This window comes from Triturus cristatus, chromosome 8 (genome assembly GCF_964204655.1).
Source record: "Triturus cristatus chromosome 8, aTriCri1.1, whole genome shotgun sequence".
NCBI classification, from domain to species: domain Eukaryota; kingdom Metazoa; phylum Chordata; class Amphibia; order Caudata; family Salamandridae; genus Triturus; species Triturus cristatus.
Genome location: NC_140591.1, coordinates 324,174,216 through 324,187,158, shown reverse-complemented (window position 1 = coordinate 324,187,158; position 12,943 = coordinate 324,174,216). Strand labels below are relative to the sequence as shown.

General features: G+C 38.2%; 1 protein-coding gene across 5 annotated transcripts in view; it reads right to left on the bottom strand.

Annotated features, from left to right (window-relative positions):
• Positions 1-316: 316 nt before the first annotated feature.
• The window catches only part of WASF3 (WASP family member 3), a 182,948-nt gene continuing 170,321 nt past the window's right edge, over positions 317-12,943 (bottom strand). For all 5 annotated transcript variants that reach the window (XM_085621619.1, XM_085621617.1, XM_085621618.1 and 2 more), the window contains one exon: positions 317-11,042. In XM_085621619.1, the coding sequence (XP_085477745.1) occupies positions 10,885-11,042 (158 nt within the window). In that variant the 3' untranslated portion in view covers positions 317-10,884. The remainder of the gene's footprint in view (positions 11,043-12,943) is intronic.

The following is a 12,943-nucleotide window of genomic DNA, read 5'->3' as shown; positions in this document are numbered from 1 at the left end:
CACATGAAGCAGCATTATAACAGCCTAATACTAAATAATATCAGTAATATTTCGAGGCGTAAGCATTCCCTGTTGACTGGAAAAGGACATGGTCTTTTCTTTTCTTCTTTTTTCGTAATTTGGCACCACCACCAAGTGGCACCAGATGGCAATTGCCACAACTATTATAAAAGTGACTATCCTAGTAGAGACGGCACTATGACCCTGGTGGCATCCACACGAAGTCATTGAGGCAGCATCTTTTGAAGGCACATTTGTTCTCAGCCTATGGTTGCATTCTATCGATCAATGACTAAGTAAGTGACAAGACACAAAATTAAGTCAGAAGTAACTTTTATTAGTGTTTGTTGTAGGTAATCGATTGTAAGGTGTACAAACAGATATATATGGCATATTTAGAACAAATTTTCTTTACACTGCTTTAAGACAATTTTATGTTTGCATTGGTAAAATACTGATTGAAAGGAGATGTTAAAATACTTCTTTAAAAAATTGACTGAAAAATTATTTTGAGTTTTTCCGATTACCAGTATGGTACGTTTTAATGTTCATGCTGAACTATAATCACATGCCTTTGCAAATGCTTATGCAAAAATCAAATTGTTAAACACATCCCTGCTCTTAAAAGAAACAGTCACGGTAAAATACAACTGTGACAAGCAGGAAACAGCTAATTGAAATTACCTTAAGTTTTTTCATCTGATCAGTTCAACTGAAAAGACAGAAATGATTCACAGTAAGAAGAAATACCTCTGTGTACCCGTATATCAGCTAGGAAAGGAAATTATACATTAATTTTGCTGCTGCACACTTTCAAATAAATTAGATAAGCATGCCACAACAATTGTGCACAGTTATTGACTTATTCTGGACTGCCAAAATAGTTTCAGCAAGCTGCAGCGGGTTGAGGGGACAAAAAGCAAAGAGCAACCCAATCATGAGAAGTCCTTCATAGAAGCACCACCACTGTCTCCATAAAAGCATTACACCACCAGGTTATGAAAACAGCAAATCGGGGAAACCAGGAGTCTTCAGCTGGTTTACGATACTGAAAATATGGAGCAGTCCTGAGAGAAGAACCATTGGTGACTGGATAAAGCAGGACTCCATGGGCCACATGTGATCTTTGTTCTTTAGAGCACATGCCTGTCGTTGAAGCTTAAAATATTACAGGTGCTGGGCCACTTCAGCCAGCAAAGCGTGTGACAGAATCTATTTAAGATATGAGAACTAGGGGAGTAAATGGGAGTAAACATTAAGAAGATTCAAGAAAGTAAATGAATGACAAAAACAGACTGGGGAGTGAGGTATACAGAAAACGTTAGATTGGGAAGATAGCTATTAACTAAGGTATTAAAAGACCAGTGAGTGATTAGTTACTCTCTGATCTCCCACTGAGGAACAGATAAAAAACAGAAGCCCATCAACTTTCTATGATTTAGTCATACAATTCTAAATATCCATTTATTTTGTTGCAACTTCAATAAAGTAACTTCTGACTTTTTGCAAAGGGCACATCAAGGATTTAAAGAGGCAATTATTGTTCTTAACAAGCTAAACAATCTTCATGGTCTCTGAGATGAATATTTTGTGCTTACATGCTATTTGGAAAATCTGTGCAATACTACATTTCTCTAACATCATCACATTTTTTGCTGCAAAGTCAATTTTGGGAAAGCTATTTAGAGATGAAGCCGCAGATTCTGGAACAGCATTAATTGTGAAGTACTTGTGTGCACACCACATTAATCTACACATCATTGTGCGTTTGTGCCTTTATGCATAAGACGATTTGGAGTTACATTGTTGCTTAAATGTACTTGTGTGTATGAGACAACTCATACCATATAGAGGGAGGTAATTTTGCATGGTTGCAAATGGAGATAAGTACAGAAGTTAAATCCAGCTTAGACCACCCAAATAATTAAACCGCCTTCTCACAGAATGCTAGATGGGTGAAATTTTAAATACAGTGTATGCATTTGCTGAAACACTTTATTGTTATTATAAACATTTGCAGAGTGCTCGATTATCTAAAAGGTGTTCTGGCTCTAAGCAATGGTCACACTCATGTCAGTAAAGTTCATGTCGCAAATATTAAATTGCAGATGAATTTCCACAGAACGTATAGCGCAATCTTTAATCCATAAAAGAACGCTTGGTAGACCTGGATAGCAAAACAATAGCTACTTCAAACAGAAGCAGGGCTACTCCAAAATGCTGTTCATTAGTGTCTGAGATTCTGCCACTCTTGCTTCGACGGAGGGTTCCATCCGAACCTGGAACTCATTGCAGACCATAGTTCCACTCTACAGAAACACATCCCTCAGTTACAACATAGAAGTGGAGCTGCAGTGCTTACATTTTAAAATTATTTGTCCCTTTGCACTTAAAAGGTGAATGTTTGGTTTACCACTAAACAAGTATAACAATGTATGTCATAGAAAGCAGCACACCAGACAGAATTCCTTGCTTCATAAGACATTGCTGAACTTGATTCAATCAATCTAAGTTGATTCTCTATTAAGGTAAATGTAAAATCAATGGTTACGAACAAAGTGTTCCAATTTCTACTGATCCAATTGCAAGAGCACGTTCTGATGAATACTAGAGAACTCGCTGTCAAATGCAAGGAGAATACTTTGAACTTACTGCCATACTCTAAGATCAGACTCTGTGTAATATTGCAAACACAACAACATTCACCAAGGACAGTGAGGAAGTCTGTTCTCACACTCAAGGAATGAAAATGGAACAAATGAATATACCATTTTACCCCACCTCACACGGCGTAGGGGTCCTATGGCCACCAAGAATGTGGATTTGTTGGACACTGCTACTTTGTTTCTGGACGTAAGGGAACTCTGGATAGCATGTATAAGCCCTAAGGTATCTGTACCCTGGCTGATTCCGCTAATGATCTCCCGGAAACCTGCAACAATTAAGCAAGTGAACTGAAAAGTTGTTCTGCAAATTGACCCATAAAGATCTTCTTAGGTCTCCTCTTATGAGTGAAAGTTCAGGGCTACTGCAATAAGTGCTCCTCGGTGTCATGCAGCACCTCCTTTTCCAGATCAGGCATGGGCTCGCAATGAGCTTCCACTTTATGTGCTATAACTACCATTAATACTCATAAATGCTGAAAACATAGGTTGTAATAGAAATATCAAATTGAGAATTCTTACCCCTATGTTAAATAAAAAAGTTAAACCATTATTGGAATAAATATATCCCTGCCTATAAGACACACCAGAACATCCATAATTAAAGATAAAAAAAACTGAATATTCTCCATTTACTTGTTTTTTTTTTTAGTATAATATAGCTCAGTTATTCTAGTGAGAGTTGCTTATTGCTTAGGCATTTCCACCTTGATTCAGACAGGTAAGGACCAGATGCGGTCTCTGAGGACAAAACAACACATAGCTTCAACCTCATCAGGGTCAATAAATAACATTCTGGACCTCCAAGCCGGATCCGGCAAGCTACATCATTCCTTAACTTCGGAAAGAAAAAGAAGACCATTGTCTACAACAAATAACTTGTCCACATATAACCACAGGGATGATGGGCCAAAACTGGAAACGCCCTATCATGCCTGTGTTTCTTTCCTAATATCATACCCTAGAATTTAGGGACAGAAGAACACTTGTATGTTCTTGCCTAACTTACAAGCAACTGTCAGGGAAGCAGGGTTAACACAGAGGGATGACTGTGTCCTCACTCTCCAGACGCTAGCATTGAAATGGCACAGCCTAAAATATTACTACATCCCTAATAGGTTAAAAAAAGTGCATAAGCAATAGTAGCCTAAACAAAATTACTAGTGGTTGAAAACAGGCCAAAACATGTAAGCTTGGCATCTGGAACAGCAGGTTAGTTCTTGATTTGCATTGTTTTATATTACTATACTATGCTTTGACAGGTTGAACAAAAACTCTTTCTAAACATGCATTCAAAAGGGAAGACAAAGAACATCTCCCATATTAGTTTTGAATACTGAAGGCTGAGCAATTTATACTGGACAAAAGTTTCAGGTCTTTCACTTATTAGATTTGTTTAGGGTATTTTACAGTGCACATACATTATCAGCAGATGACTTCATGGTGCTTAGAACACAATGATTAAAACACATTTTATGTAGGTCTCCATCAGGTAACTTTGAGCCAATGTACCAAATGAATTTATCTGAAAAAGATTGTTTTGAGAAAGAAATGCATACATCATTGAACAGTGATGGATAGCCTCTCTTGTAGAACTGCAGAAGTGTTGTAAATAGTAAATTATGACACTGTGTTAAGACTCCAGTTCTGACTGAAGCCCATGAATGAATATGTTTGCTCCAATTGCTTTTCAGCAATAAGATAATAAACAAATGGTTGAGTAATCAGAAGAGGCATTCAGGTGTTGGAATACCATGTCAAAGGCATACTTGTTTATATTACTGTTATCAATATTTGTTAGAGATTAGACCTTACCATCATATTTTTGCCTGATGAATCTGTTTAGGGCGTTCATAAACTAAAAAGATGGTTGGAATAATGGAAATTGAACAGACCATGATCTAGGGTGATTCTGTTAGAAACCAGTAAGATCTGTTCAAAGCCCCCAAGTTAAAATACTGATATGATCACTTTAGGCGTTCATGGGACTGAAGAAGATATGATGGATACAACTTAAAACTGATCTGGATTTGCCTATCCAGATTTGAAAGCACACATGATTGTGCGCATAGCAAATTAAGTTAACTATGTATATTTCTTTGGACAAGATAGACCTCTTTTAAACTCTTCTCTTTTTTTTTAAATTATTCATATATAAGTCATAAAATATCTATAAGGATTTCACGTTCTATAAGCAGGAGCACAGTCAAATCTTCATAGGGACATTGAGACCGTACATGTGCTGGCTTGTTGTGGAACCACTTGGTTGATGCACCTAAGAGCAACACCACGAGAAAAAAAAAGAATTGTTGAAACTTTGAGTAAACTTTTCAGTGCTATTCGGAGTGTTGGCAACTTTTCTTTTGTAGCTGACCCATAAGATGTGTAAATTTTTCACAAAGCAGTTTCACATATATCTATATATTATTAACGGTTAATATTATTGATGTAACACTCGCTGTGTAGTTGAACTGCGTGTGTGTTTGATGAGAACATGTCATTTAAGGGATAGTGCAGCACACAGATGAATTGTTTAAATTATGGAACTGGCTAGTGGCAGGGTTATCAAACATTCATGACATTTACATCATCTGTGGTTGAGAAAAAGACCATACAAACTAGTGGTTATACTTCTAATCTAGTAGACCGGACTACTGACTGAACTGTCACATTTCTGCCTTGCCATAGTCTTTACTCTCCTGTGGTAAGTTACGTCTTCGAGAAGCTATATGTCCTTCCCTCTATTGTGATCCCTCCAACTTTGCCTGTCTTTGGCAGGTAGGCTCCCTTTAACTATATTGGAAAATGTGACCCTCTTGCCGTCTACATGGCTACTGTGTACGACTGGGTAATGGGACTGCTCTTATTCTAAACCAGGATGGAATTAGGGTAGACACATTCTCTCATCTCATAAATGTAAATTAATTTCATCTATCTGCAAACTCCCAAAAAAGATCCATACTTGGTGAGGTCCCAGAACAACATATGTGGCTCTCATTTACCCCAAACTCCACCAAGCACACACACCTCCATGTATTATACTCTTACAGTTAAGCTATAAATTGTAGTAGCCACACTATCTGCTGGGCCACTTGCATCAGCATCTTACTGGACAGAGTACTTAAAATAACACTTCCTGACTACCTCGTAAGGCCTGCTTACTTTTCACACTTCTTACTAACCTCACATTAATGGTTCAAGTCCTTTGTGCTGCGGGCACAGCTGTAGTTGCTAGCTCAGGAGGAATCAAAAGAGAAAATATAATTTACAGGGGTTAGTACAATACAATGACAACTTTTTTAGGGTATTAGTTCATTAACTAGGTAGAAGACGGACTATGGACTGAGCATAAAATAGTAAAGAACAATGACGCAGAAATAGTGGGTTCTATTGTTGCAACAAGCTTCTGGTGTCCTCAAACAAATATCTTACTCTTCACAAAACAAATTGTGCCTAAAATGTTGGGATCTGAAATTGCACTTTTCATTAAAATATCGTCAAACGCAAAGGTCTGACATACCACGTGGTGCCGATTAGCTTAATTATATAGACAATTGACATTGTAGTGCAGAAAGCAAATCAACCTTCCCAATCCGAAAATGTTGGAGTTAACGACTTGCAGGTAACAGTGGAAATGGTGCGTTTCTAAACTGAGAGAAGCTGCTTCTTACAAACAATGATTTATGCTTTTTTATTCAAGCAGTAAGAGGACTCATTGCCCTCCCAGAGGCTTGCAAAGCCTAGTTTGGAATCCTGGCATTACCAAGACTGCCTTTGATCCTTCCAAAGTTCAATAAAAAAAAAAGGGCTATAGCATCATTATTTGTGATGCTCGAGACACTTCATTTTGTAGTGTGCACATTGTAAATTGTCGGGATTAACTACATATTTCTAGCAAGGGGCGCCATGATCTACGGAAAGATTGCAGTTGGAGACTAGATTACATTCTACACAACTCAAACTTTAATTCCATAATGTAGCAGGTGCCTCTGCAGGTAAGACCTCAACAAATCCGCACCGTCAAGAAATGGGTCTTCCAAAGTGGAAAATGTATTGCGAGCCAGAACAAGATATGGCTGAACTAAACTATTCAAATATGTGACTGCAGTTAACAAATGTGAGACTTGAGTGTGAATGTACAACCGCTTCCAAAAAGAATACCGACCAGTTAGGAGTACGGAGTATGTGGACCACTCAGTCTGGAGGACTTCAGACAGTAGATAGAAAAGAGTGATGTCATAGCACTTATGCTGTTGGATGTATCAGCAGCATTCAACATCTTTGACCACATCCTGCTGAATACAATGGACATGCTGCTTGAAAAGGTGTGATACTAGATTGGTTTAATTATTTTTTGACTGGTCATTTACAAGTCCTGTCTCTCATCCATCCACCCTTTCAACTCGTTCTTTCCTACTTCATGTCAATGTCTATATGAGGCAATTTATGTTCACTAGCTTGACAAAAAATATATTTTTGCCATTTCCATGAAAATAAATTTGGCACACTTACACCTGCTAAGAGGAACAAGTGTACTTATAACAGCACTTTCACTCATTTAATACTACAGAGCAAAGGTCCAGCCACTCTACAGCTTAACTGATGTGACACAGAAATGCATATTTTCTCACAGTTTAACTTTTATAATCAGTTGACAGACGAAAACAACTTGGACGATGACCAGAAAGCTTAGTTACTGTGATTCCATTTTACTGCACGAATTTTACTCCTTGTGCTGTGGATATGTTCATATACCTTTGTTTACAACTTCCACACATGAAAAAGGCAGCACGGTACAAACATTACATCCAGATCCACTGAACGTAATATGGTATTTACTGTTGGGAGATGGGCGTTGTAAGCCACTTGAGGCAGTGTCGCTCATGGATCATACTTCCTTCCCACACTCAACCACGGTAATAAATAGCATATTAGGTTACACACATCTGCATATATACTCTACAGATGTGGAAAGGGTTGTTAGAGAGTGAGGGCCTGGTAAAAGTTCATGAAAATAAGAGTCCCCAGAAAGGAACAGTAATAAGAAGTACAATTGTGCCTTTACTCAATAGAATGAGACAGTTATTGCAAAATAATGAGTAAAATGCTTTTTCCAGGTCGGTAATTAGAAAGCATTGAGTCAGCTACCTGTAGGAATGGATGTTGTAATAGGTACTTTCTGGTTCAAGAATGGCGTGTTACTATATTATAGTGAATAAAATCCCCCTGAAAACAACAAATAAAAGACTATTGTGTAAAATGAAAGTGATGGATTTTAACATGTAAGTGCATACCATCTAATGGGAGATCTCATTATCTGATACTACAAATGCCATGCCTGGCTCACTACTGCCATGTGAAGATGTTCACTCGTGGTGTCTCACTAAAGGGTGACAAAGCAGGCTGCCACACCTTAAAACATCTGACAAAATACTGTAAGCACTAGAAGAACAATTTAAGAATGAAGGCAGAGATCCCTAATTCAAACCACTTCCGTATATTAAACTACAAGCCAGTTTAGATTGTCTTCAAAGAGTTTTCAGTAAAGAATTTCAGGCACATAGAATTTGTTCCTCGGAAACACTACAAATACATGGGTCCTACTAAGGTGGAATCTGAAAGTAACATTTGTGATTAAAAAAAACCCTGTACATGGAGACACCCATTCTGGAAACTGTACACTCCTTAGCAGAATACCGACAGATGATGAAGGCCTCTGGCGTCTCAAAGATGTCCCCTGCATGAAGGGCTGAAATGGTGTCTATACTTTTTGCAGTGAAAATACTATTTTGAGGAATGTGGTCAATGGTAAAAATTGCCAATCAAACAACTGATTAACATTACATTCTGAAATAAACTTTAGAAAGAAGATTTATTACGTACCAAAGACAAATCTGAACGGGCGTCAAAGAAGACTGCAATGGAAAATCTCAGATGGACAGGATTATTGGAATGAGTTCTTTGGCTAGAGAAAACTATCTTTCTCAAACAGTTCTTTGAGAACCAGATTCAGACACACATATAGTAAACTGCTGCAGTTCGACCAGCATTGGAATCACGTGCCATTCTTCACCCAAAACTACCAATCTGACAGAGAACAACTCCTGTGTGACGGTATGGCTTAATATGTTGATGTGTTTCGACAAAAAGAATATATAACTCCCAATGCACCTCTCCGGAGCTAAAGAGAGATCCAGAAGTATAACAGGGTGTTTTAGATTTTGTTTTTTGATGCAAACTAGTGGCAGATTAGCTACATGGCATGCATGCCTGATTTGAACCCCTGTACCAACTGTCAAATCTAAAAATTAATTAAAATCTAAAGTCAATGTCATCTAAACAGCAATATAAAAGGAACACTACCCATGAGTATCTGCACTAATCTATATGGGTTTCACTACAGAATGGAATGCAAAAATGCAGAACTTGTGGATAGATGCATTCATTACAGAGGAACCTCAACTTTCCTCAATTAAAATAGGTACAACTAGTGCAATGCCCCTAGTTTGCAGATTCTGGGTGGGATGCATGTGGCCACGGTCATATTTCTGTTCTGAATCGCACTACAGCTTACAAGAGCTTTCACTTCACTTTTAGCCAACAGAACACTGGAACGGTTAGGCATCAACACCCAAATAAAAAAATAAGAAATGAAGGCGTAAGGAACAATGTGTTCAGCAGGTACAGACATTAACAAAGACATTGCAAAAGAAGATCAGATTACAAACATGAATAGTGTGGTTTCATTTCACGTTAAATTTAGAGCCAAAGAAGCACACCTGCAGGATTACACGATATCCCCCATTATGAAGGCTCAAGGGCAATAAGATTATGGTGAAAAGGAAGTGTGCTGTAACAAATGCTGATGGAAGTATAATGGAGTAAATTGAGAAAGCTCCAGCTAAATTATGCTGGTCCATTGAGACCAACACACCCAGTCTAGCATGTATGTTCCATCAAAGGACTGCATACTTTGCATTTGCAAACAGACTGCTCATTTCACAAATTTCAAGCAGAAATAGGAGTATTATTTCACTTAACACAATGCTGCATTTGTTGCTCCAGCTTTGTGTACATTCTACTTGCACTGGCTAGCTTAAGTTTCTTGGGGGGTACCATTTCTATTGTATTACTAAATTTTTATGCAGCGGGAAAACATTCTGAACGGGCCAAACTATGGCAGTGACAAACATGGATGAATGAAGATTGCAGGTTTACTGTTGAACCACAATATTAGACATATGCTTATCATGCTCTGACATTACAAGTCCCCTCCTTCCAAAGCTCGTAAAGCAGAAGATACCCAGATGACGGATAACACAAATGGGAATTATTAACACCACAGAATAGTCTGTATTGCAAAATATAATTATTAAAAACAAATACCCTAATATTATTATGCTGGAATGCAAACAGGAGCTTGAGTTCAGTACCACACCAGAACCAAACAACAACTTCAATCAGAAAAATGATTTGGAAAACAACTGCAACATATCAACCTTTTGGAGGATGGTGTTTCGTCAGCATGGCCAGAACGGACTCATAATCTTATTGTTCGGCCAACAGCATTGAACATATGTACCACCAGGTTTGAGAAAAGCAAAGGAACAAACGTGTTGTACTTCTATAGAAACCGGAGTGAATCTGTGTACGTCATCCCAAATAAATAAATAAATAGCTCCGATGGTCTGCTCCACTTTTCGCTTTCACAGTCGTTTAAAAAGTGCCAATTCACCTAGTTGAAATATCTGCACGACGCGCATCCCTCTGGAGTATGCGGTGCTAAAGCAGACGCCTTCCCTTTGGTCTCTGTGCAGTGAACCCATCATCTCCTTCAGCAACAAAAGTTAACTGGTTAATGGTTGGAAGGTTGTGTTACATCAAGAAGCAGCAATATGTGCATCGGTAGTTGAAGAAAATTGGGTTTGTTATTACAATGCAAACACTAGAATCCTACCTTTCAGTGCAGTGCTGGTCTGCTATTATAACTTTAGTGGCACTTAAGTATACAGCAAGTATTGTAAAACATGTTAGATCGGGTTAAAACAATGACTGCATCCTTAGAAAAGGTCCTAACTACCTACTCATAATTCCAACTCATTAGTGAAGACAGTGCATTGCTACTGCTTTTCTTCATGGTTAACCACTCTGAAGAGTGTTCTCCAATATTAAATTAACTGAATGTGCCCAACACATTTCACTATGGAGTCATGCTCTGGCCTCAGTCTGACCAGTCGTTTTCTTCCAACTCGGATTCGTCATCGGAATCGCTGTACTCTACGGCAATGCGCCTAGAAAGGATGGTGGCCACATCATTTCCAACTGGTTCCCTTTTAGCTTCTTGTTCACGCTGTTCTTGTACCTTTTTCAATTGAATGCCTGTAGGTAAAAAAAAAAACACGAGGTTAAAAAAGGTTTTTATTCTACTACTTAGTTCCCGGGGTACCCTCAAACTCAAGAGACAAGGTGGGTGATTGTACTAGCTCAATCTTGATGCTTTACCAATGGCTGAGTGCAGAGATTATTAAGAAAATGTCATGTCACAACAACAAAGAAAGAAAGAAAAATAGGACATATATAGTCATAGGTAACGGGTTAAGTCTTGATGTAGACAAAAACAAAGCAGTCACATGAGATAATATTTATAAAGTATTCTTAAAAAAATATTTCCTTCCCCTCGAGATGCACTACAGCACTTAGCCTCACAGTTTCCAAAGAGGAAGATAGGTATCACAATGGAGCTTCACTGGGCTGTTGAGTTTCAATATAATTAGTATTATTATTGTAAGAATACAATGATGATGTGTTCATCACCAGTCATTTATTGAACAGTTGTAAGGCTTGAATGCACAGGGGTTCAATGTAGGTTCAGGAGGGCAGATTCAGGGAAACCTCTCATTGAAAGCAATTGTATTCAAATGTATCTGACATTGATATATTGAAAATCTGGTAGTGATCCAACATCGAGCACCTCATTATTTGTAACATGGGTTCTTACTGGCAGCAAGCTGTAGGACACGTGACTTGAGAAGGGCACAAAGTCATTGAATTCTGACACTATTCATTACATCATCACTCAAACTCAAAGGCCCAGTGAAGTATTTCTTTTTGGTAGAACGTGGAACTGATATTCATTCTACAGTTTCTGTAGGACACTAAGGTCACTTTGAGTGTCGCTTCAGCTCAGGAGGGGACGTCCCCCATTGACGTTACTCAGGATCAAGCTCATCTGCTCCTGATATTTGGCAGGATACTACCCTTAAAATCATTATTGTGGCACTACATTGAAGATTAAGGTGTGTGTGTTTACTGAAGGCACCTGATGGATTCAGTTTTAGTTGCTCATTTTACTTAGTAGTAATGTGTAGTTTTGTTAACTGCGAGAGATTTACCGATTGATATTGTGATGCCCTTATTAATCAAGGGTTTTTGATTAATTCATAAATAAGCATTAAGAGTAGAAAAGAAGCTGCATTATACTCTCCTAGTGAATATATTTCTCAAACGAACAACGAATCTCAAGTGCATTTAGATCATTTTGAAAATTACAAAAAGAAACAATGCCGAATGGATTTACACGTGAAAATGATGATTGAATATGTAAAAGATTAGCTACTAGGCTAGGTTTGCAATGTGCGAGTGATTATCACAAATGAAACCATATTGAGACACATATTTAGTCACATTTCTACAACTAGTGCACATCACTGGATGGTTAGAAGCATAAATATAGCATTCGAACACAGCAAAACAGAGACTGCAGGAAACTGGCTAATCTAGAAAAATAGATTCTGGAATCTGATTTTGTTTCTAAGTCAATCCTGGGAAAAAAATGTAAACTGCAATGCTGAGTTCAAGAGAATTAAATCCAACAAAGTACAGAAATATATTAAAACCTACAGTAAGGAATTTAATTCCCACACCAATCAGTACAACCAGCAATCAAACACATCTTAGAACTGGGGATGCTCCAAACAGAAGAAATGTGTCCCCTTTTCAGAGTACTCTGCCAGTTGTCAAAGATTGACACCAATTAGGGACAAGCAGGAATATGTTCCTACAGCCTACAAGAGGCCATTTACGTCTCCTGTTCCTTCCCTGTCTCCATAGTGTCACCCATGGCAGTCTGGAGGCATAAGTTGTGGGAAGAATCATTGGACCACTAGGTCTGCACATTGATGGTGAAATTGCAGACTGCTGTATTCCCGGTCCTGTGCTAGTTTTCCCTAGGTTTCTTCAAACTCTCTTGCCATGCCCAGTTTGCCTTTCCTTAACCTGTT